The following is a 26,394-nucleotide window of genomic DNA, read 5'->3' as shown; positions in this document are numbered from 1 at the left end:
CTTCTGTTTGGGATCAGCTATCCCAATGTAAATTTTTGGTGGACACAGGATCGGAGGTTAGTGTTTTTCCACCTACCAGTTTCGATACTTGTTATCCTACTGCCAAACCTCCAACTCACCGCAGTCAATAGTTCCAACATACCCATGTATGGCACCAAAAAAAATGAATGTTCAGTTCGAGGGGAACATTTACACATGGCTTTTTATTATAGCAGCAGTGTCACGACCGCAACTCGGGGCCTATTTCCCTCATGCTCATTCATGGTGAATTTAAAAGGGCTTCAGCTAGTGGATAGTACCACCTTTCAAACTATACACCTGGCAGAATCACAGCAGAAATGAAATGCAGAGATAAGTTTTCTGAAATTACAACTCTGCAGTTTTCAACTGCCACTGAGAAACATGGAGTAACTCACCATATTTCTACCAAGGTCCTCCCATTCATGCTAAGGCACGTCACTTGTCTCTGGAGAAACTGCAATTAGCTAAACAAGAATTCCACAAAATGGAAGAGCTGGGGATAATACACATGTCCAACAGCCCAAGGGTGTCTCTATTACATTTAGTCCAAAAAAGCACCAATATCACCAGGTGCCAGTGGAAGCAGATGACATCCTGAAAACGGCAATAATTACGCCTTTCAGATTATTAAAATTTTGGTTTAAAAATGCAACTCAGGCATTAGGACGCAGTAGGACATGGCATGGCCAACGTCTTCATTTATCTAGATGACATATTAGTTGCCAGCAAAACTAAAGAAGAGCACATGGAACATCTGCGTACACTCTTTAGACATCTGCGAGAATTTGAACTGACCATCAATTTAGATAAATGTGTTTTCTGACAACAGTCCATAGAATTCCTGGTGTGTACGATCTCTGACAAGTGTGTGGTTCCACTGCCTTCCAAGATCGACGCCATTAGTGAATATTCCAGACCAACCACTGACAAAGGTCTGGAAGTGTTCTCGGGTATGGTTAATTTTTATCGTCGATTCCTTCCAGCAGAAGCTCACGTTATGAAGCCTCTGTTCAATCTGCTGTCTGGTCAGGTCAAATCTACTCAGCGGACAGATGACAGTCGAAATGCTTTCACAAAGACAAAGGAACCATTAGCTCAAGCAATCATTCTCAGTTATCCAGTCCCATCCATCCATCCATGTGGCCATAGGGAGTGCCCTGCAGCAGTCTGTCGAAGGACAATGGAAGCCACTGGCATTCTTTAGCCACCACCTCCGTGAGGCCGAGAAAAAATACAACACCTTTGATAAAGAGCTCCTAGCCATATATTTGTCACTTTCATTACTTTTTGCAAGGGAGACACTTCACCATCTTCACAGACCATAAACCCCTGACCTTGGCATTCTCAACGGTGTCAGAGCCCTGGTCAGCTTGATAACAGTGGCAGTTATCCTTCATTTTGAAATTCTCTACCAAAATAATGTACTTTTCTGGAAAAAAAACAATGTAGTGGCTAATGCACTTTCCTGCTCAATTCCACTTGAGATATCAGCTATTAACTACACGGTTCTCGCCGCTGCCCAAGCACAAGATGGTGAGATGGAGTCGTATTACACCTCGATAACCAACCTAAAATGGAAAGATGTGAAAATCGATGCCAACGGCAAGCTGCTCTTTTGCAACGCGTCAACAGGATATCCACAGCCAGTGGTTCCAGCTTCATGGAGACATTGCATTTTTGATTCTCTCCATGATCTTTCTCACCCATCCATCAGACAGGTTGTTCGTCTGATTTCAGACATTTGTTGGGACAGTCTGAAGAAAGATGTCATGCAAATGGCCAGGTTTTGTGTAGCTTTTCAAAATCCTGGCATACGAAAGCACCGGTACAACTCTTCCCACCGGTAACTCGCCGCTTCCACTATGTCCATGTGGACATCGTGTGACCAATTTCAGTTTCACGAGGCTACCACCATCTCTTCATGGTGATCAATAGGTTTACGAGATGGCATGATGGCAGTCCCCATAGCGGATGCCTCTAGACTCGTGTAAGAGCATTCTTGGGTGGCTCACTTCGGCCTACCGGCGCACATCACTTCTGACAGAGGACCTCAATTTACATCTTCGTTATGGGCGGCCTTATCTCATTTAAGTGCCCATCATCCGCAGTCCAACTGGATGGTTAAATGATTCCACCATCACCTTAAATCAGCCTTAATGGCCCATTTGGATGGTCCCAACTGGGCAAATTACCATGGGTGTTGCTCGGCCTTAGGACAACTGCAAAAGAAGATCTTCACACTTTGCCTGCAGAGCTTGTATGCCGCACACCTTTGGTGATCCCAGGGGAATTCATTCTACACAGATCCAGTAAGAGGAAGATCCCAAAGAGCTGCTGAGCAGGCTAAGGGATACTGTAGGCAAATTATCCCCTGTATCACCATCATCACATGACAAACATGTTTCTTCTGTACCACACAAACTGAAGAACTGTGAATGTGTTTGTATGTAGAGGAACTGATGGATAGTCCTTACAAGTGCCATATGAGGGACCATACAGGGTGATAAGATGAACGAAGTCAACTTGCATCTTGGACTTTTCTAGGAAGCCTGTCATTCACAAATGATAGGCCCAAACCTGCCCATGTTGACAAAACAGCCCCTACTCAACAGCCAGCAGTCTGATACAGGGGCCAACCTCCCAAAATGGTTCTTGATTTGGGGGGGGAAGAAGAGGAAAAGCATCTAGCGGTGTTAGTAAATAGACAACTCCCAGAAATCTAGCAAAACCACATGGGACATGGTTAAGTGTTACAAAAGAATACATGCATGATTCAAGTAAATTACTTCTGATTTACTTGCAAACAAGGTAGTCTGCAAGGTCTGACTAAGATCAAGGTGAAGTTTTGTTTGGGTGGAGGTAATAAAAGATTACATGGCTTCCTGTTTGCCCTGTAGATGACTCAAGCGAAGGTGTAGGTATGAGGCAAAATGCTGAATCAGGATTGAGGCAATAATGTCTCCTTTCTTGACAGTAGTTTGTACCTATTCAGTTGTGGACATGCGGATCAAGATCATGGGTAGATGGGGTGAATTGAAGTAGCCAACCATGGAAACGATTCCTTTCAGCTGAGAGTGAGGTCATACAAAGCTCCCTGTACTTCGAGTTGATGAAATGAAGATCATATTTATTAAACTTCTAGATAAATAGAATCCACAGTGCAACTTGGGGAGCAGCGCTTTGGCCACTGGAAGATGACAGTGCAGGAAAACTGACAATTATTTGACCAGTGGCAAGCATCAGGCATCTCTATCTCTGATCCATTGACACATCCCTTTCCAAGATGCAAGAACACATTATGAATTTGTGACAGAAATTCCTCTCTGACAAGTTTTAGAACTTAAGGGGAAAGCATTAATCCCTGATGAGAGGCATTGAAGAGCCAACCTATAAAGTTTAAAATGGTATCTAGTAATATACTATCAAGGAAGTTTAAGTCAATAATTCAGTCATACATGCTGTTTCAGCTTCATATCCATTATAACGTGGCAACGATATTTCACCCTCAAAAATCATAATTCTAAGTTAATTTGTTGCTTCACATGGTTTGATAATTGTAGGCTTAGTAATTTGGATTAAATTGGATTTTTAATTTCTATGTAGGACAGCTACCAAGACTTTGCAGATTAGATCCAGGAAATTATCCATGAAAAATACTCCCCACCTTACAATTAAATAGGCAAAATGCCATACCTTGATCACTATCCTTTGATCAGTTCTGGATCATCAGCTAATAAGTTCAGGTTTAGCTATAACTCATCCAAAAACCATGCCCATTTCATAAAGCAGTAATAGTGCAATTGTTTATACTCTTGCAAATGTCATGAAGTGGCAAATTTGACTTTGAGTGCTGCAACTAAACTATTAGATATCAGATGTATCTAAAGTCATCCAACTCCATTAAAAATGTCAGGTAAAGACATTTCTTCCTTGATAACTTTGACAAGGAGTAGCATAAAAAGGGAATTAATCATGTACAATTTTGTAAACTCAACACAAGGAGCACAGTGGCTAACGGTAGAGTTGATGTTTCAGAGAGCCAAAATCGTGGAGTTTGTTGGTCCCCGGTGATCTCTTGGGCTTCCTCTGGATGTCCCGGCTTCCTCACACAACCCAAAGCACATGGGTTGGTAGGTGATTTGGCACTAAATTGCCATATGTGCAGGGGAGAGGATTTGCTGAGAATGTGGAGAGAATGAAAAAAAGAGTTAATGCAGGATAAGTGTGAATTGATGGCTGATGGTCAGCAAAGGCTTGGTAGGTCGAATCTCTCTAGTATTCTAGTTTTGTGACAATAAAATAATCTAATATTTTATAGGCCAGCAGAACTAAAGGATATCACTGAATTAAATAACCTACTCCACCAACCAAAAATACTCAAATGGGCCAGAATTATACTGCTTTGGCCAAAAAGACAATTATAACACTACAACCAATGTGGACTGGTTAAATAAGTAGTTAATTGCTTTGCCTAGTTATATCAACTCCAACTGTAATACAGTAGAGCAGAACTAAGTTCTATTTGAGGTAATAACTATCTCATGAATTCAGGACCAAAGAATTAGGCTTGTGTTTTTGGGTGATGATAACATACTTTCTATCCAGCAAGGAGGAAGCTCCATAATATATTTAGGTTGACTGGAGAAGGAATGGGGCAGGAGTTGGAACAGACTGCCTAAGAAGGGCAGCACGGTTGGCGCAGCAGTTACTTCCACACCTTTACTCTGTAAGGAGTTTGTATGTTCTCCCAATGTCTACGTGGATTTTCCCCAGATGCTCCAGTTCAAAACGCACCAGGTGTGTAGGTTAATTGGGCAGCATGATTCGTGGGCCAAAATGGCCGGTTACCGTGCTGATTAATCTGACTTAAAAATTAAGACTCTGAAGACAAAGTGTTGCAAACACTGAGCAGGTTAGAAAGTAGAAAATGCATTAATGCTTCAGATCAGAGACCTTTTGGCAGAAATTCATTAGCTTGATTATCAGGTGGCAGAAACAAATGGATTTTAACAGAACAAGTGCATTTTCATTTGAAAAAAAAAAAATCACAGATTCTATAAACACTCTCATGTTAAACTTAGATTAAGTAGCAAAATATTAAATCAACCATTGGCTGGAGTTTCATTAAATCAACCTTTGGCTGGAGTTGCTTCCTAACTTGTTTGAAGGTCCTATGAAAATAGTGCAAGACTTGCCAACCTGAACTTAGGTCTTCTTTCTATTTCTAAAGCCGGGGGGTGGAGGGGGGGGGTGGCAAAAATCATACAAATCCCAACTGTTTGTATGCAACCAAAAAAAGCACCACAGATACAAAATATACACATAGAACTAGATAAAGTGCAGAGGAAAAAGCAGAGAAAAGTGGGTGAAATGAAGAATGGAGTAAACCAGAATAAAAGGCAAAATACAACATAACCACAATGTATTGCAAGCAATCTGGGTATTTGCAAAGAGTTAAAAGGAATTGCTTTTTGACTACTTCCTGCATTCTAGATTTTTTTCCCTGCACGTTAACTGCATTACTTCGTTGGTAACCAATTTTCTAATTCCTGTTTGGATGTTGCCTCACTTATTAATAAAAAGCAACCCTCTCATCTATTTCACCAAATTCAACATGACACATTCATAGCAGCCAAACCACAATTTTTCTGGATCCTCCACTGACTCTCCAAACTTGATTATTGGGTTTTCAAAGCAAGGAAAATCAGACTAAACAATGGGCAGCATCAGAGATGAAACCAGAAGAAACCAACATTTTATTTTCAAGACCAGGTGTGGATTTAGATTATTTATCATTTTCTAGGCATATTTTAAATAAAATATGCTCCAAATATGGTCCATTTTAAAACTACATCTTACCCATATACTGAGCAAGAATCTCACAATTTAACCACACAGCACGAGTGTTTTCAGACAGGTTACCATGGATCAAAGATTCCAGATTTCAAGTACCATTCATGCTGTGCTAAGAAATACTTTTAAATATTTTACCATATTTCTTTAACCTTCTGAGTTTGGCAGTATTAAGATCAACGTGCATACATTTACTATTTCAGATGGGGTCTTAAAGTAAGTGTGGTTTACTATTAAATTGATGCACCCATGCCACAATTTTGAAGAACTTGTGACTCCTCCCGAGTCGTACCAAATCCTAAATTGATTCTTCATGGAACTTGTGCAAAAATTGGCAACTTCCTTTCCCACATTAAAGAATGGTTTATTGGCTATAGGAAAGTGACAGATAATAAACAGTGCCATCAAGTACAAGCCTCTCTCAAAAATCTTCCTTTTAAAACAACCAAATTGTAGGTTATATTCATACAGGCAAAGTATGCACTTGTGTAATAATAGTGGAGTTTTTTGAAACAAATTTGGGAGGGGGTTGACTTTGCACAGGTCATACTTTTGACCACGCTAAACACCTTCATCGCTCAAGGTGTTGATAGCTCGGATGGCTGGGACCGAAGATAACTGCATTTGAGGCATCGGGAGCTCAGATAGGCAGGTGGCTGGAGCCTTGGAGAGTCCGTGGCTAGGAGTCGGGAGCTCGGATAGGCAGACAGTCAAGGCATCAGGAGCTTGAATGGGTGGGAGGCAAGGATTCATGATTTGGGCATCGGGAGTTCCAATGGGCAGGTAGTTGGAGCAACAAAAAAGATTCAACTATTACAAGTGTATATGGTAGACAGTCATTCTCAACAGGGTCCCTACAGCACATCTGGGGGCTAAAGCACATTTAAGTAAGTCTTGTTTTCTTTTCTCCCCATGTAACAAATAACTTTTTTTAAGAGAAGTACAGTAGTAAAAAAAATTTGACTCTTTCACAGGGAAGGATGCTCAATCTTTGAGCAGTTTCTTTTGGGGGGGGGGGGGGAATCATAGCCAAAAAAGGTTGAGAATGGCTGATTCAGATACACAAAATATTATTGATCATCCGATAGAGACAGAGTCCGTTATATTCACACACTCCATGCTGGTCTAACATTGCCTACTTCAACTCGACCTTAAGTTTCCACCCACTGTTTTCTCCTGTGCTTTATCGAGTTTCCCCTCAAAATCTTCTATGTTGTTCATCTTAACTACACCAAGTGACAACAAATTTCATTTTCTTATCAATGCTGAATAAAGACAAACCCAAATTCCCAATGGAACTATTATTCATTACTGTATTCACAACCTTCAGTTTTGATTATGATCACAAGTGGAAATATTTTCAGTATATATTCCCATCCTATTACATTTGAACTTCCAATTCAGATTCACTGGAAAGCAGTTAAGTCTTAAGGATAATTACAAGGGAGAATTACAAGATGTTTGTTCACAAATTACAGCACATACATGTAAATGTTGAGTTGAAGATGACATTGAATGTGAATAAATTAGAGAGGATGAATAGGTTTGCATTACCATCGATTAGAGGGTTGAGAGTGGAGTGGATGTAAATGGGGACTTTAAATTTGGACATGCATGTTCTAATAAAGGTTCTATGATTGTATTCTTGGATGTTTTGTATTGAGAGTTGCTCAGTTTCCAGCATTTGATGTGAACTGAGATTTATTTCATGACAGAGGCCTTCTTTAAGTACTTACATTTTCAGCATGGTTAGTACTCACAGGTAAGAATTCATTAAGTTTTATTTACAGCAAGAAAGCCTCCTTGGAGATCTTTCAATTTGCTCTTCTATGACAAACGCAGAGCTTAGTACTATTAACATTCTTACAAGTACCTGGCTCATTCAATAATAAACGAATTGAATTTGGGTAGAGTCATAGTTTTTAGCAACTTCAGTCCAGTGGAGAAAAGTATCCATGTCTTCACAAAAAGATCCATCATCGATGACAATGTAATTTACTGAGTTACTTTTTGCACGAGAGGTGTGACATCCTGGATAATCCTATCCATCTTCACATTACCTTGGATTATAATGTGCATCAATCCCATCAGTATCCTTCAATAATTAATATTTATCGAACTTTATTTAAAAGTGATAAACTCTTCCTAATTCCACAATTTCTTACCAATCTTGCCTTAAACTGCACTCCAACTCGGCCTTAAGTTTCCACCCAACTGATTGACTGAGAATATTATTTTCCTCCTGGATCTTATTTGTTTCCTCCACACATTAGTGCTGTATGAATGAAATTGTGAAGAACATTTTTTCCCCACAACTAAAACTGGTATTGCACTACATTACCTTGCAAGTTTCTCTAGCACTTGAAAATATGACTTTAGTTTCTAGTGCTAAAAATAAAATGCAATGCAAGTGCAACACCAACCAGGATTCACAGGAACTCATTGTAATACATTAATTGTTTAGGATTTCAGAGGCACAAAAAATATTCAGTATCTGTAGCAAATTTATTTTATTTAATGATAGTGAATCTCAGGACTGCTGGATGTAAATTCATCTCATCACTGTTTTTTTTTAAAAATCAAGCACCCTTTCTCAGCTGTAGCAGAAAGATTCCACCTGTCTGCACATTTACTTGGCAGTTCCTTGGAAATCTTCATAGTCTTTTGCATGCCTGATATCCAACTACCCAGTTTAGCATTAGATTTTACTTCATGTATAATGCACATATCAGGCACAAGCACACACACCTCTTTGATATTTAATACCTCAAGTTATATTTGGAAACAATTGATAAAACACAGAAATTCACTTCAATTGTTCAGCAAAAATAGTGAAAAGACCAAGAGCAGATAAAAAGGATTAACACTAAAAAAAAACTGGTGCAGTCTGACTCGTCCAGAAGACCTGATAATTTGCAGATAATATAAAAACTGCTGTAGATAGCAAGGAAGATTGTTAAAACATAATACAGTTTAGTTACAAAGTTGGGCAAAGCAATAATAAATATAATTTAATCCTGACAAATACAACGGGATGTTTTTGGAAAAGCAATCAAGGGCTACGATGCACAAACCAAATTACAGGATGCCATCGAGCATTGATGAAGAGGGATCTTGGGTTTAAAGTCCAAAGATCCCCGAAATTGCCAGTTAGAAAAGGAGGCATATGAGATAACTGCCTTCATTAACCTTGGCATAAAATAGAAGAGCAGGGATTTCATGTTACAGCTTTATAAAAGATTAATTCAGCCGCATACAAAGTTCTGGTTGTGCTAATGTGTGAAGACTCAACAGGATGATGGCTGAATTGGACCATTATGGTTACAAGCAGATTGGATTTGTTTTTTTCTGTGAAGAGGCATGTAGGTAAGTCTGAAAACAGAATACAGAAAAATCCCTGGTATCCGGTACCTGTGGGGATTGGTCAATGCCAGATAAGTGCATTTTCTGGTTGCCTGAGATTGCATGTTGCACGATTGTGAACTGACAGCAAGGGGTGCAAATTTTAAACTTCCATATTTTTTACCTATTTCATTTCCACTAATTTCTTTTTGCCAGTCGAGGCTGCTGGTTGTTTGAATTCTGGATAACAGAATTTTACTATAGATGCACAGAAAGCAGCTCAAAGATGGGAACACAAGATGGGAACACAAGATGGGAACACAAGATGGGAACACAAGATGGGAACACAAGATGGGAACACAAGATGGGAACACAAGATGGGAACACAAGATGGATGACAGCTATATGCTGACATGCAAACTATCACTGCATTTACAAATGTAAAAAGGGATTGCATGGCATTTTTAAACAACTCAGTAGCAAATATTTTCATCTTAAACTGTTACAAAACATGAAAGTCTGCAGGCACCGTTAGTGAAGTAAAAACAATGCTGAAGAAATTCAGCTGATCAAACAGTGTACTTTATATTGCAAAGATAAAGATACATCATCAATGTTTCAGGCTTGAGACCTTCTTCACTTATCTTGATCTTTGCGATATAAAGTACACGGTTTGACCAACTGAGTTTCTCCAGCACTGCATTTTTTACTTTTTATCTTAAACTGCCATTGCCTGACCAGTCATAAATTCCTTAATTAGAACAAATCAGTAAAAAAAAGTGAACATTGGGAAAACAAACATAGATATATCCCATCCCCAATAATAATGGTGCTTTGAAAAACAAATGTACTGGATTGAGCAAAGCTTTTAATCAACCATTTTAGGCTGAAGTATCTTACTTAGCTTAGCAATTCAAACCATTTAATTCAAACTGTTTTAATCTACACATCAGTGTAGCCTATCAAGACACTGAACAAACTGTAACCTTTTATATATTGATTTTGCTTGGACTGATGCACAATTTATTGTATACCAGGTACTTGGCCCAACCGGTGTGTCAGTTGTCACAATCTAATCTTCACATTTCATTTCTTCATGTTCTCACCCAGCTTCCCATTAAATATATCCCTACTATTCAATTTCTCTGCTTCATGTAGTAGTAATAATTCATTAAACAATCAGAGTAAGAACAGCGTGGAAATAGACCCGTTGACGCACCATCTACTCCACTCCCTCATCCCCATCATCCACACAACCTCCCCCTCCAACCTCACCCAGATATTTTACCAGTCTCACTTCTGATTAAACAACCAGCATGCATGACTTTGGAATATGGGAGGAAACCAAAGCATTTTGGACTGGCACATTGTGTAAACCACCCACAAAGGGCACTTGAAAGCAGCTCTACAAGCTACGTTACCATCCAGTTGCTCTAACCTTGCTCAACAGCCAAGCTTTACCAATATCTAGCGCAGCTATAGCTTGTTCGTGCATTGTTCCTGACCATTAAGAACTTGTATTTGTACAAGGTCTCACACCTTCAACTCATCTTACAAAATATTTGCGCAAAGTTCTTGCTGCCTCAATATATAGAAAGGATTTGGAAGCAAGAGTGCAGAAGAGATTTTACAGGAGGGCGACAATTATGAGGAAAGGATTGGATTCTTACTGCAGAATGACAGGTGACCTGATAGAGATTTATGAAATTATAAAGAGGCATAGATAAGATAGATAGGGTCTCACACCTCCCCTACCCCAGTTGGGAACCGTAGAATGAGAGAGCACAAGTTCAACGGGAAGAGGAGAGAAATTTAAAGATCACATCTGGTGGTAAATAAAAGTACAATGTTTGAAAAACTACAACTACTTTGGATAGATACTTGCTTAGGAAAGGGCTGCAGCTTGAATGCAGGGAAGCACTGACATGGAGGGTCTCACTTCTGTGCTATGTGATTCTATGAATACTTATTAATTTGTTACCAAGCTTTTACTAACAACAATTGAAAATTTTCTTGAAATCAACTGAGGCCACTGCTTCTCAAAGCCAATTACAAAACAATCTCAAGATTTAACTTATTGCTCTAGGACTGTATCATTTCCAATGCAACACTCCCTTAGTCCCAATGCTGAATGACAGCCAAAACTGTGCACTCAACACACCTTTGGTCATATGGAACATTCATAAAAGTTCCCACCTTTTTTGCCCCTAACTTTGGAAGAGCTGCATGCAATATCTCAGCTTGACAAATCGGTTACCAACATGTTTCATAATACAGGTAGATTAATAAAAATTTTAATCTAAAAGTGTCCAGCACATTTTTGTAACAATTTCTCAGCTAGAGAATAAGTGATTCAACAGCAGAAATCAACATCAGTAGGCATAGGCCAATTTTTCTAGTCAGATCAGATGGAAGGAGCTAGCCTCAATATTAACTTTTCATCTATTCTGAATATCAAGATTAAATGTACTGTATATTTCAGCTTACAAGTCAACCCTTTTTTCAGCCTCATTTTAAGGGTTTTATGGTACATCCAGCTTACAAGTCAACCCCCATTTTCTGGCTGCATGAGTTGCACCATTGACCGGCATACAAGTTGAACCTCAAAGCTCGCGATGCCTGAGATGGGCAGTTAGTGGTGTATATGTCAACCCCCATATATCGTGCAGATAGATCTGGTGGGCATTGGCTGGAGGTGATGGTTATCATGGAGAGTCCATCGACACAAAGCAGGACACAACAAAAATATGAACCGAGTTTTAAGTTGAAAGTGAAATAACTGGCCAAGAAAATCAACAATTGTGCTGATGCAAGATAATTTGATGGGCATGAGAAGTTGGTAAGAGATGGAGGAAGAAAGAAGACTAAGAAAAATACCAAAAAGGAAATGTTCTTTGAGAAAAGGAATCAGTCATTGACAAGAGTTGGAAAATCACGTTGCAGAATGGTATGTGAATAGAGGTAAGATTGTTAGTCACCCAAAGTAAAATAAGAGCAATTGCACTGAAGTTGGCCAAGATTTTGAGGCTACAGTAGGCTGGTGCAATCGTTTCATGAACAGGAAAATTCTGGTATTACGATTTTTAAAATTGCATAGAAACTACCAAAAGATCTTGATCATAATGTATTGTTTTCACCAGTTTATTATATGGACCTAGCAGAAACACCAGTTTGCATCGGCAAATATCAAAAACATGGACGAACCCCCACCCCCCCCCCCCCCCCCACGAATTTCAACTTGATAGCCAATAGAATGGAAAGGTGTTAAAACCATAACTACAGACCATGAAAGGACCAGGTTTACCGTGGTGTTATCGTGCATGGCTGACGGGACAAAGTTAAGATCCATGGTAATGTTCAAACAAAAAAAATTAAACCCAAAATAAAATTCCCTGCAGGTACTTTTGTACATGAAAATGGATGGATAGATGAAAATGGTGTAAACTATGTGTGGAACAGGTAGCCGGGGGGGTTTAACGCAAAGAACAGAGTATGCTGGCCTGTGATAGGTTTCGTAGTCACTTAACTGAGATGTCTAAAAGTAGATTAGTACTACATAATACTTACATGGTGGTTACCCCAGGTGGTTTGACTCTATATTGCAAATTTTTAATGTCTGCTTGAACAAGCCATTCAAAGACCACGTGTGCGAGGAATGGAATACATGGGTGTCAAGTGCAGAAAAGTCATCTACAAAGGGCGGGGCAGTGCATGCTGCATCACTGATATGCTGTGTAACTTCGTGCTCAAGGCATGGGACAAAGTTAAAATAGAGACTGTGATAAAACTGTTTAAAAAAATGGAGCATCTCTTGTGATGGCAGGGAAGATAATTTCTTGTGGGACACTGACAACGAAGCTGAAACCACCTCATCAGATACAGACTGGATCCCATATGATGACTGTGAGAGTATGGATGAGCTTGCTGCCATCTTTACCTCAGACTATGATAGGAAGAGTTTGAAGGGTTCTAAATGTATTAGGGTTGCTTTCAGACAATGATAGCGATTTTGAATGGTGTTAATTGCATTGTCATTTTTCCATAAAAATCTCAATGAAAATCTGTTGCAGTTGGGGATTTTTTTTGTTTTTCAAGGGTCGACATACACCAAATCAGTTTTTAAGGATCGACTTATATGCTGAATCAACATGGATTGGATTTTGAGGTGAATTTTAAGGTCTCAAATGTACATTTTTGAGCCTTTTTTTGGGTTTCACAACTTTACTTGTATGCTGTACATGTATACAGTACATGCCAAAATAATTATATTTTGTAGTTACTGGAAATTGAGTAAAGCAATTTATGAAGATTTAAATATTTTGAGCTGAAAATCTGTTCACCTACCTACAATTTAAAAAATGGGAGCTTAATTTATAGTTTCTGATGACCATGGTGGATCCAAAACTTCAAATTAATTAGACTGTACTTACATTTTGAGAAGGATCCTATCTATTGTAGCCCACTGGAAGTTAAACGTTTACTAATTATATTATCCATTTGCAAGTAAATCTCTAGCTGCCCTTCAGAGCCTGGTGGTCTACAAACTATTGAAATAATTGAGTTCAAGAAATATGACCACCAATAAATGTTTGTAGATGTCCAACTTAGATGGTGAGAAATACCCATGCTTCCATCAACCTATTCCCTAGGTTGAGAGGCACTATCCAACCACCATGTTGAAATCTAAAAATCAAATGGAATGTCTTGCTCAGTGTAACATACTTTATTTGGTATGCTATTTTCTATTGTTAATAGAAAACAATAATTCTGACACATAATGGTGTAATTATCTGCTGTTAATCAACAACTCCAGATATTTTTAATGTTTGGCTTTTTTGGTGCTTTTCATGAAGCCTATCAAAATGAGAAATTTAACACTCACCACTTCATTCACCTATCACCATAACATACAATGAAAATAGATGATCACTCTTGGTTTTGGGGGACTCCAAATCATCTCATTAATTTCCACTGCAAACTGTCGTACAATGTGGAGGGTTTATTTTTCGACACATGTTGACAGATCAAAATGGAAGTATGGGTTTGAAAAGAATTACAGGTAATTATCTACATCGTTGATAATATCAACATCAGCACTAGTTTTTCCAATTTACCATACAATTCCTTCAACCATACAAGTAGCTAGTCATGCTCAGATCAACAGTACTAGTTTTATTTTTCAACCCAGAAGTGAAAAGAGAAATCACATTTGAGCCAATCCACTTTTATTTTATGATATACTTGTGCGACACCCTGAATTAATCATCTGAAATTTTCAATGCTTCACCCTATTGCAGTACAACTCAAAAATATTTTCCAGACTCTAACCAAAATCTAAGATTGATAAGTACAGGATGAGGGATTACAGTGCAAGAGTACACTGAATATTTCATATCCTTCCTTAACATTTTCTGAAATTCTAGTGATTCTTAGAAGCTATCAAATCCCGGCAAAATTAGGATTAGCCAGTTTTAAATATGCATATATAAAAAAAGCTTAACAGGTAATACTCAAAAACTTCAATCAACTTTCAAAAGTTGAGAGTTTTCACCATATAACAACTTTCCAATTAACATTTTTTAGTATGACCAACCTTTTTAACACACTCCTCCTCCTCTTGACGTTTTTCATAATGAGAAAAGTCATCAAAGATGGAGGTCGTATGCTTGTAACCGGCAATAATTTTCAGAACCTGCTTGGCCTTTTCCAAGGGCACCTCCTGAGTGTCTCGGGAGTTGGTGACAGGTTTATTTTCATTGTTTTCCAGGCGAATGTGTCGCAGTTGACTATTGGGCACGTCCTTCACAAATATCCACCTGACATCAAACCGTCCCTTCCACTTGTCCTGAGACCACACCCCAGCACAAGTGTTGTAGTCTACAGTTGACTTCATCTCAGCAACACCACAAAAGTGACCACTCCCATTGACACTAAACAAGAGGTACACAGGGCCTTTGCCATTCATGGTACGGTAGGCTGCATCCAGTCTCTTGTTGCCATGTTCTGTACTACACCAAATGGAATATTTAATAGAGCGATGGATGTCATCCTCAGAGTAGCTCTTAATGATGAAAACTCGTCCATGTTTGAGGTTCCAATCAAAATCCTTGGGATTATAGTTGTTGACAGAACGCAATTTCTCCAAAACTGGGTGTGCTTCCACAGAGGCAGAATTTGAGTTCCCATGTGCCAGCCCAATTCCTCCAGCATCCATTCCATTTTGGCCAAAGCCAGCTGCCCGGTTACGGGGTGCAACCCAGCGATTTGGCTGGGGCTGCTGCACTGGCTGCGGGGCTACCTGCTGCTGTTGGCCCGAGGATACTTGCTGAGGCTGCATATTGACCACCTGTTGATTCAACGGCAGAGGAGGCGGCTGGCCTTGTTGCTGGCCACTGGCTTGAGGTGATGGCTGAGGAGCGGTTTTGGCCACTGTCCCTTTGTTGTCCCAGGTACCAATGTCCATATTATGCTTAATTGGAGGTGGTGGAAGAGATGGCCCACTGGACCCACCTTTTGCTTTCTTGGGTTGGGGTTTTGCAGGCTTGCTTGCAATGTCTGCCCAGGAAGCTGGCTTGGGGGGAGCAATTGTAGTTGGTGGCATGGGATTAGAAGGTATCGCATTATTTGAAATAGTCGATATAGGATTGCTCCCAACAGCAGAACCTACCATTTTAGATACATTACCAGTGACCTCACCACCACTTATTTTCAGTCCTGCCATTCCTTGGTCAATACTGTTCATACCTGGAGCTTTATTCAGTGTGTCGCTGGCAAAAGTTGACTGTCCGTCCATCATAGCTCCTCCCAGAGAGCTAGGAGGATAGGCATAGCTGCTGGGGCTATAGCCTGAGCTTTGAGTGGACTGTCCCTGAGAACTGTTGGTCCCCCAAGCTGAGAAGTCCACACCGCTAGGAAAGAAGTTAAACCCGTGCTGACTCAAGAAAGGAGTATTCCCCAAAGTCCCTGGCTGTCCAAACATAGCATCAGGTAGAAAATGATGCTCTCCATTACTTAGCTGTCCATACGATGTCAGATAGGGCATAGGTGGATCCCCTCCTGTAGACCAGGCAGCCTCACTCAATGAATACTGGAACCCTATGGATGGGCTATAGTAACTTGGTAGGTATGAGTCAGACATGGCAGTATAGGTATTGTTCTGTAAAACAAAAATATTCAGGAATGAAGACATTACACAGAATGAGTACTTTTAAGAATAAAAGTAACATTTAAAAATTCAGTTTAATTGCTACCAAACAGCAGAAATACGTAATTTTCACTGGCATCTTCACAATACAGTGGAACCCCGTTATAGCACGATGGCTTGGATCAAAAAAAAATCTCATCGTGAATAAAGCTGGTTCGCGCTAAATCAGGGTTTCAATAATCCACTGTAGTTACAGTTGAAATTGAAACAAATTAATTTTTAGTAAACTAACTGTCCCCACTTCCTCCCGGAAACCCCAGGTCCCCATACTCGCTCCTGCAGCAGCCCAAAGCCTAATGACTCATCGCATTATATCCAAATTTGCATTAAAATGGGTCACGTTAAATTGGGGTTCCACTGTATCACTGATTAGAAGATTATCACACCAATTTAAACATCACTACAACTAGAAATAGAAAGCAACATCCAACAGGAATCTTGGGGCCAACTGCAAGGTATAGTACCGCCCCATGATTATAAAACTCTACTGCAGTTTGCTTGATACTGTACAAGGCATTTTTGGCTGAAGATTCCAAAATATGGAACTCAAGAGCAATGTCTAAAAACAATGCATGACTTGGAATAAAATGACAAATTTAGGACTCCCTGATTTATGTTACGTTGCATTTTCTCTAACTTTCACACAATAGGCCTTCCATACCCCAGTCATTTTGTTGACAATGCTAAAAACATTGCATCCACTCTACAATTACATCAGAAAATTCTCCATATTAATGCTGGTCACTAAGGGCAGAAAAAGAGAAGCTTTGCATAGTTGATGGATTAAAGATTCTTTGATAGCATTCCACTTTTTGTGAATGCTAGTTTGAATATCCAAATTCAGCACATAACTTTTCCAAACTGAAGAGTTTCAATACGAGTCTAATGCAGGATGGACAGTTCTTAAGCTGCAAGTACAGTACAACTCCAATTATCCAAATCCTCAGTTATCTGAATTTTTTTTTTGGACCTGGAAGTGACATCTATTCAGCTCCGAAACTGCAGAAATCCTCATTTATCCAAAAAATTTTGATGCTAAAATGACATCATTTCAGATATGTGAGGATATCCTCAGTTATCCAAAAAAAACTTTTGGAGTCGGACTGGCTTCACAGATTGAAATTTTTTTTGGAATTTTGGAAAAAACCGCCAAGTAGAATTTCAAGATTTTGGTGTTGAATTTATCTTATTTTTTCAGGTTGGTTTTTCTTTAAAAAGTGAGAATGAAACCTTATTTCATGCTTAAAATGCCTTCCCTTATGGTTATCCAAATGCACGAAAACCAACAAGGTCGGGTCAGATACAGCAATGAGCTCTCTGAACCCTTCTCCATTGATAATGGCGTGAAGCAAGGCTGCGTCCTCGCACCAACCTGCTTTACTATCTTCTTCAGCATGATGCTGAAACAAGCCATGAAAGACCTCAACAATGAAGACGCTGTTTACATCCGGTACCGCACGGATGGCAGTCTCTTCAATCTGAGGCGCCTGCAAGCTCACACCAAGACACAAGAGCAACTTGTCCGTGAACTACTCTTTGCAGACGATGCCGCTTTAGTTGCCCATTCAGAGCCAGCTCTGCGGAAACTGCCAAAATGTTTGGCCTGGAAGACAGCCTGAAGAAAACTGAGGTCCTCCATCAGCCAGCTCCCCACCATGACCACCAGCCCCCCCACATCTCCATCGGGCACACACCGTTACAAGGGATTTGCTGCTGCTATTGGCTGTTTTTAAAAAAAATGACCAGTTATCCGAAAATATCGTTTATCTGAAACTGGGCTGGTCCCAACCATTTTGGATAATTGGAGTTGTATTGTTCTACCAGCCTATGACATTGCTCAAGGTAATGTACATGGGTTGAAGATACTTCAGTTTTGCTCATGGACTGGTAAACTGGAAATACTGGCTGCTCCCACCATTCCTTTGCAGTAAAATACCTCACAAATACAAGTACAAAATTTTTAATAAGCTTGTGAAATCCTTCCTTCACTCTACACACCTCAAGATCTCAGAACTAGCTACAATGTAAACAAGTCAAAGTTAGAAAATGGCAAAACAGTGAATGGATGACTCAAGCCAGACTGATTAAAATGTTCCCTCTGTAATACTACAGCTTCGATCCAGTTCAGATTCAGCAATAAATTCAAGCATCACCATGGAAACACACAAAAGTAATCTTTGTTCTAATCACGGATGCCCAAAGTATTTGCACAATTATACTGTATTATAACTTCAAGAGCGTAAAGGAGAAATGCCACAGTTTATTATTTAATTCTGCTGTAACAACTCCCAGGAAGCATTCTTTGGAAAGTTGAAAACACAAAAGGATGAGCCATTACATCACTTTTAGCAAGATGGAACTCAAACTTTATTGGGAAGGGTTGGTTCTCCAGCTATCAATTGAATGCGCAAACAACTTCCCAAATATACCAGATTAAACAGTTAAGAAAAAAATGACACCTGTAATCGTCCTTCAAAGATGTTCTTGCACTATCTCACTCTTATCACATTCAAATATCTAACTAGGAAGAGGCATGGGTGATTGATTTTTAGTGCTAATTTTTGTTATGCTTTTAAAGAAGAAATGGGGGCAGTCATTTTACACAACCCCAGTGAATACTTACAGCGTGGGTGAGCTTCATCAACTTACATACATGAGATTGCTTAATCTAAAGAAGTGCATGAAACTCCATATAACAAAATATATACTGCCTTAAAAAAATGTTACAACAGCTTGCACCTACAGAATAGGCCAAATGTGGAAGCTACCACGTATGATCATCAACCTTGAGTACTCTGAGAAAGGTAAACTTCCTGCATGTTGAACTTCATTCTGGAAGCAAAAATCAGAGGTTTGGAAGCAGAAAAGTAGTATGGGGAAAGATTGCAAGAGGCTCAATAAGTAATATTTTGCAAAGAATGATTCATAAATAAAGACATTTGTCATGGGACAGGAAAAGAACAAAACCGATCCTACTTGGGTCTGTGAATGTGGACATCAGTCAAATTTTAAATAAAAATTTAGTCTAAAGAAAAATAAAACTTGGGGGTGGTGAGGATGAGGGAGGTCAGAGAGAATTTATGGCTAGAGGATGATGGAAACATTTCTGATAAGGATTTTAATAGTTTGAAATATAATTTGCATTATATTGCAAACTAATTGTGATCACTTGGTTTTAAGTGAACAATTCACACCTTGTTTATCTCATGTTTTACTGGAATGGATGCAAACATATTGGGCTGCACAAGTTCTTCTGCAACACATAAAAGTGAGAACTTCACTTTAGTGACTAACTAACAAGGTATCAATGGCATATCTGAAAAAACAACCAAGATTAAATAGGGAATTCAAAAGGCAGAAAACCTCAATTTTCCATCCATGTACACAAAGTTACAGCCTTAAGACAAGTAAAACATGGAAGGATAGAAGAGGGTGCAGGAAACAGACTTTAGGACTGGAAAAAGCTCAAGATGTTTGTTTGGGATTATGATGGAATGAAAAAAATCTTCAATGTTGAGGGGAATATGAAGAGGAACTTTTTTCACTCAAGAGGGTGGTCAGAGAGTAGATCAAGCTTTTAGCAGAAGTGGCAGCTACAGTTTCAATTTCAACATTTAAGATAAATTTGAATAGGTACATGGATGGGAGGAACATGGCAGGATATGGTCGGAGTGCAGGTAATCGGGATTAGGCAGAATGGGTTGGCATGGACAGGATGGGCCAAAAGGCCCATTTCTGTGCTGTAACATTCTATGGTCCAAATGGCAATAGGGACAGGGATCTATTTAGATTAATGACAGTTGGTGACAAGCAAGTAAGACATTTCCAGTTGAGAGGCACCCTGATGTACAATCTTGTCCAGAATGAGTGAGTGTGAATGGATACAGCATTAAAGCAAGTCCAAGTACTAGAGACCCATGGAAGCTGGCCCTATACTTTCTAAAGATCACACAACCGTAGCCCTTGTTGAATAGGAATCAGTACCACTTCATATTCTCCTCATTCCTATCGAAAAGGGAAAATGCTGAAGATAGTTATCAGGTGAGGCCTCACCTGGAGAAAAAGAATTAACATTTCAGGCCTTCATCACTGATCTTTCCAGGCTGATGTTTTAATTCCAATTTCCAGAGTCTGATTTTCTTTTTCTTTGCTCCCTGACAGGAAGATGCAAATTTTTAAAGTTTTTTAAAAAAGCTGCTGAAAACCCGAAATAAAAATGTCTCTCTCCACAAATGCCGTCACATGCATTCAAAAATTCCCGTGCTTTGTAATTCCATTTTAGGCCTATTTTAATCTCGATCATGATATTCAGACTAAATCCAGCAAATTCACCTGTTATGATAAATTATCATCACTAGGTAGCAACTAGACTAGTGAAGCGAGAACTTTTACAAAGTATTTAAAAAATGGAACGGTCTGCTTCTTTAGCTCAATTCTTTAACACTGAAGCTTTGAAGCATTAATCATCTGCCAGCAGCCAGATGCTTTGTTTTACCTTTGAATTCCATTCAGGAAACCACAATTGCACTAGCTGGAGACATTTTGAGAAAGATATTTCAAGCATCTGGGTGGGGATTCAATGTACTATTTAAATACACAGATGAACAAACCAATATAAAAAGCCAATCTCTCCTACCCTGTCAGGCTTGTGTTTCATAAGACACCAGTAAATACTGTTTTTCTCCTCGATAAGTTTACCTACTTTCAACAAACAGATTGAAAGACAAGCTTAAAGACCTTTCATGGAAGAGGCAAGACTGGAAATAATTTTCAACACAAAACCTTTCAGATTCAACGACTACCAATCAACACAAAAGTTATACCAAGGTTTGACAAACACTATAAAAATGCAAAAAAGCTGTCTGCTTACTGGGCTGTGTTTAACCCAGAGAAGCAGGACAGGATGTACACTAGGGATATGATTACCTAAAAATTAAAGATTAATTTGAAGCTTCATGAGACCTCAAAATAGTTTGTCTCCATCAAGCACTTTAGAAAGACATACTCAATGATTAAATTCAAGATCATCTTATTTGCGCAGTGTAATATTGGGCATCACTTTTCTGTTCAAGTGGATTTAAATTTTTTTGATGGAAAACAAAATAAAACACTTTCTGGGAATTTTGCAACATAATTTCTCTAGCCAATTTTTGATCATATGATTCTTTGGTGGAATCATTTAACATTCACAATACATGATGAATTAATCACAAAAGGTACTTGCCTGAAAGCACAAACATCCTGAAAAAATTTAACATACCACATAAAAGAAACGATTATGAAAGATTGAAAAATCAAGAAGTGAGGTCCAGAGTTCCAGAATAAGGGTTCAGTTATTTTATCACTGAGTTAGCAGAAATTTCTTCACAGGAAGTTAGTGCTCAAGAACCAAAACATCCTAACATAAAAATGGAAGTTACAATCCAGAGGGCCAAAATAATCCCTTGCAGGAGAGATTGCTGGGGAGGGGCTGTGAAAAAGAAAAGCAGGTATAAAAAGGTAGATAGCTTCTGATTGCCAAGAAACATTTTTATATCCTTTTCTAATATTTTTTCCAGATTTTTTCCAGCTCCACCAATCACAAAAGTAACTCACAATTAAATTGTGATCGGAACAAAATATACTAGAACAAATATGGCATATAAAAATATTCAAATAAAATCCAGCAATACTGGAAATATTCTTGGCAGTGAAAATTTTACTTATCACAACAATGAAATGTAGTTGGAAAGAGCAATTGAAGATTTCATTAAACAAAAAAACACCAGAAAATTGATACTTCCCTTTCATCCTGCTCTACAAACTTTTCCACTAACTCAGGAAAGAAAACAGATCTCAACTTCATTTCTATTATGCTAAAACAATGACCGAACTTTTATATCTCAAAAGGTAAAAATTACTAATATTCTCACACTCACCTGCCTGGTCTGAGTGTTCAGATAAGGCTCAAAATCATCATCATTTAGTGCATCCTTTTGGTGAACTGCTCCATTTTGCACTGTAAAAGAGACAGTCATAGAATCATGGCGGGAGATGCAAGTATAGGAACAACACTGTCCAGCAAACACACATTTTTACACAATCCTACCATAACCTATTTTATTCCCACATCCCTTCAGATTCTACCACGCATCAATAAACAGGAAATTTAAAATGGCCATTTAGCTGGCAAATCCAATTTTGTGATGAAGGATAGCAGAACATTCTCCACTGTAGAATGAGATCAAACTCAGGTCATTGACGTTGCAAGGCAGCAGCTCCAACAGTTGTGCCACTTGCCATGCTATATTATTGTAATGTTGCTTGTGGGTGTGGGGGGTGGTGGTGGAAGAATGAGAGAGAAAAATCAATGAAAATATAAGAGTATTCAACAGCAACTCACCTCCCCCAATAGCCAACTTGAGAGCTAAGTGAGCTAACAAAGCTGAATGAAACTTGGATCTGGTTACATAGAAAATTGAGAGCTGAAACAGAAGCAGGTGAAGACAAAAACATCTCTCTTGGCTCCATTCCAATTGTACCCTCTTCCAGAGGACAACTTTCAGGAAGTAGAGAACCAGCACAGCCAATTTCATTTTCATCCTTACTAAATACTTATTCCTGCATTTTTAAGAGTTGGTTTGCATGACTCACTAACTCAATAGACTAGACATGCACATGGTGTAACCATCCAGTGATACAGCATCCCTGCCAAGATCCCCAAGTGCCTATGAATAAGAGCTTAGCATCCATGTTGCATGCTTTTCCTAACAGTACATCAACAGTTTAAAAACCCGAGGCAATCAACAAGAAAATGCCTGACTTTTGCTTTTAATATATTGTACATCAGTAGAAACCCTAAAATAAAGGGTACTTTTACCTGAACAATTTCACAAGATCTATTTCAAATAAACAAATAAAATGATAATGTACTGCTTAATATGCCATTTGGTTATAATCTTGACCATAATCAGGAAAAACTTGCATCAGAGCACGAGTCATGTTCCACCAATTTGTCTCAGCAGTACTAGTCTAAAGAAGCACAAATCAAGCAGTGTTTTGGGAATAATCAAGATACAATAACCCTATAGGAAGCACACAGCTCTGGACATCAACCAAAAGCAAAATTTAACTCTTTGTCAGGCAACACCTCGATAATATTGAAGCTCATATATGATGTGACTCAAACTTGGGTATCTATGCAAGAGCGCACAACTTGCATCAAAAGATTCAAGCAAGTTTGGGGATGACTGGAAATAGCAAGCTAAGTTTCTCGTTTCACATTTCCCATGACAAGTCAGCTGCTGTTTACATCACAACTCAAATCACTCTTAAAATAACACTACTTTAAGTAGGAATGTTAAGTCTTTGGAAGCTCTGAACTATACCCATGACTGCAGCAAGTGATAACATAACCTCTACAGAGTCACAAATGCTTCCAGTGGTCTGAACCTATCTGCTAGCCTTGTATTTACAGTTCGTACACCTAAGTTAGCAGAAAATCCAGTTGGATTTTTTTTGGGTAGACTGGATACCGGAGACATTAATTTACCAAATCAGCACGAGAATGTAGAATGATTATCCCAACAGGCCCTTTTAGTTTAACTTAATACAATTATTGGCCAGCCTAAAATCTGTCGAGGATTAAGTTTACTCAATTCCCATATAGGTTAAACCATGTTTCAAGTCTTTGCCAGCCAACCTTATAGAAAAAGACACAAGCAAAAGATAGATGGTGATGGAAGGAGGGGATTGTTATAAATAGAGTGGTTAACAAATTACATTCTGGACAGGGGATATGTGCTATTTGGCAGATATCAATTAGGCCATCAAAGTAACAATCAGTACGGAAAAAAGCATTTTGTTTTTATACAATGATTTAATGGGTGATGTTGCAGCTGTAAACATATTTATATTTGAATGTCTATTTTCCCAGAAATGCAGGGATACACAAACCAACCAACGTGAACAAGTTCACTCGAGCTGAATAAACTTTGAAAGACAAAATGAGTGGGTCCTTGCTTCAAAAATATTGAACATGAATTTTTAAAAAATAATGGAAACAATGTGTAGTCAGTTCCAGGAACTGGTTCAAACCAGCCCAAATAATATCCAATTCTTAATTAATTCTGATTCCTCCAAAAATAGGTGGATGGCTTAAATATTAAACGGATCCAAGCTTCCCGAACACATTTATCAAGTGAGAGGAAATATTTTTAATGTTGTTGATCACTGAGATTAAAATCGCCACTAAAATGGTGACGGAGACGGCTGAAGGTACAATCTGAAGGCACAAAAACAAAAGCCACTGGATGTCAAGCATCAGGCTGGATCAGGAACTCAGCGAAGGTGCGTGGTCACCCAGCTCGGTGATTTTAAACCTTCAAACGCCATTTTTGTTTAAATTAAAATCTAAAATTGCCACGAAAGATACGAGGGTGCCGTGAAGCCAAAATGACGATGGTCTTGCAAACACATTAGTCATTCTTCCTGTTCGTGGGCTGATATAATACAAAATAGTTTAAAATCATCCTCGCACAGGTTCCCCCCCCCCCCTAAAAAGGCGGCGGTGAAGAAGCAGGGGGGGGGGGGGGAGGAGCGGGAAGGCGACTGACTCCACTCGAGCCCCAGGCTTTCAAGGCCTGTCCACTTTCCTCCAACCCCCCCCCATAATCAAACACGAGCTTTCTTCCTCCACCCCCCCCCCTCCTCCTCCCCCCCCCTCCTCCTCCCCCCCCCCCTCCTCCTCCTCCTCCTCCCCCCCCCCCCCTCCTCCTCCCCCCCCCCCCCGGGGGTGGATTCGGACACAGAAGCATCAGTCTTGCGAAAAATGCGAGGGGGAAGAGGCCGCTGCCGCCTTTCACGTGCGGCCCAAGCCTCCATTTTAGGCTCGGAGCCACACTTCCTTACCTTTGTTTCCTTGGCCTTTCGGTCTCTGCGTCAGTTGGTTTTCAGGGGGGGGGGGGGAAGAAAAGAAAAAATCATCAATCGAGGGCCAAGACTGCGGCCTAAATCATCCCCCCCCCCCCCCCAGCAGGTGGGGAGCCGGGCCCGGACGCTGCTCTCACCCACACACACTGACCTGATCCAGGACGCTGGTGGCCGACATTTCCTCATGAACCGAGACCGGGGGATGGGATGGGGCGGGGATGGGGAGAGGAAGGGGGGGGGGGAGGGTAAAGAATAGTTACGCGAGTCCCGAGGCTGCGACTTGAGCTCCAGCGGCCTCCACCCAGCGCGAAAGGGGCGCCGCGTAAGGGCTGGGCTTGGGGGGGGGGGGGGGGGGGAAGGGGGGGAGAGGGTTGTTTCTGGGCCTCCTCCGATCGATCGACGCTGCCGCTGGGATTCGGAGTTCTCGCCGATTCGTCGCTCCCTGCTTCCCCGGGGCCGCTGCTCCGCGCCCTCCTTCCTCACACAATGGCAGCGCCACTCACATGGGCCGCAGCGGAAACCCGGTTGGCAAGAGGACCGCCCGCGCACCCAGCTCGCCCCGCACACCCTCCCCCAGGCTTCGAGCCACACTGAAACCCCCGCCGACCTTCGACCACAGCGCCACCTGCCGGCTCGGCGGACTCGTCTCGCCTGCGGGCAGTTGCAGAGCAGGCCATTTGGCCCGAGGTTCCCTGGCTAGCTATTTGTCAAGGTTGGATGAAGAGAGGGAGGGTGGGATGGGAGGAGGGAGGGGGGAGAAAATGGCACTGTATATGTGTGAAAAGGAAAAAGTGTGTAACATGGTTAATGTGATTTATGGTGTGAAAAATAAAAAAAATTAAAAAAAGGTTGGATGAAGAGGATGCTGGAAACCCGCAATGAAACAGGGACCGCTGGAAAACCATAGGCGCCACTAGACTCGCACCACCAAGATCAAGAACAGCTGCTACCATCCAACTCAGCAACTCTTACTTTCACACTTTTTTTCCCCTCTCTGTATTGCACAGTTGGTTTACATTTCTTTATTTGTTTACATGAGCACAGTTTTTCTTTTGCCCTACCAA

General features: G+C 40.1%; 1 protein-coding gene across 4 annotated transcripts in view; it reads right to left on the bottom strand.

Annotated features, from left to right (window-relative positions):
- The window catches only part of ythdf2 (YTH N6-methyladenosine RNA binding protein F2), a 35,346-nt gene extending 9,431 nt beyond the window's left edge, over positions 1 to 25,915 (bottom strand). Inside the window, exons 1-4 of one of the 4 annotated variants that reach the window (XM_069895423.1) lie at positions 25,482 to 25,915; positions 25,310 to 25,334; positions 22,339 to 22,418; positions 14,810 to 16,372 (exon numbers count right to left, since the gene is read on the bottom strand). In XM_069895423.1, the coding sequence (XP_069751524.1) occupies positions 14,810 to 16,372; positions 22,339 to 22,418; positions 25,310 to 25,334; positions 25,482 to 25,508 (1,695 nt within the window). In that variant the 5' untranslated portion in view covers positions 25,509 to 25,915. Of the gene's footprint in view, positions 1 to 14,809; positions 16,373 to 19,163; positions 19,253 to 20,473; positions 20,575 to 22,338; positions 22,419 to 25,309; positions 25,335 to 25,481 lie in introns of those variants that run through there. The other 3 variants (XM_069895426.1, XM_069895424.1, XM_069895425.1) reach the window with 3 other exon arrangements.
- Positions 25,916 to 26,394: the final 479 nt, after the last annotated feature.

Source organism: Narcine bancroftii, chromosome 8 (assembly GCF_036971445.1).
Source record: "Narcine bancroftii isolate sNarBan1 chromosome 8, sNarBan1.hap1, whole genome shotgun sequence".
Classification (NCBI taxonomy): Eukaryota; Metazoa; Chordata; class Chondrichthyes; order Torpediniformes; family Narcinidae; genus Narcine; species Narcine bancroftii.
This window is presented reverse-complemented; position numbering and strand designations above follow the sequence as displayed.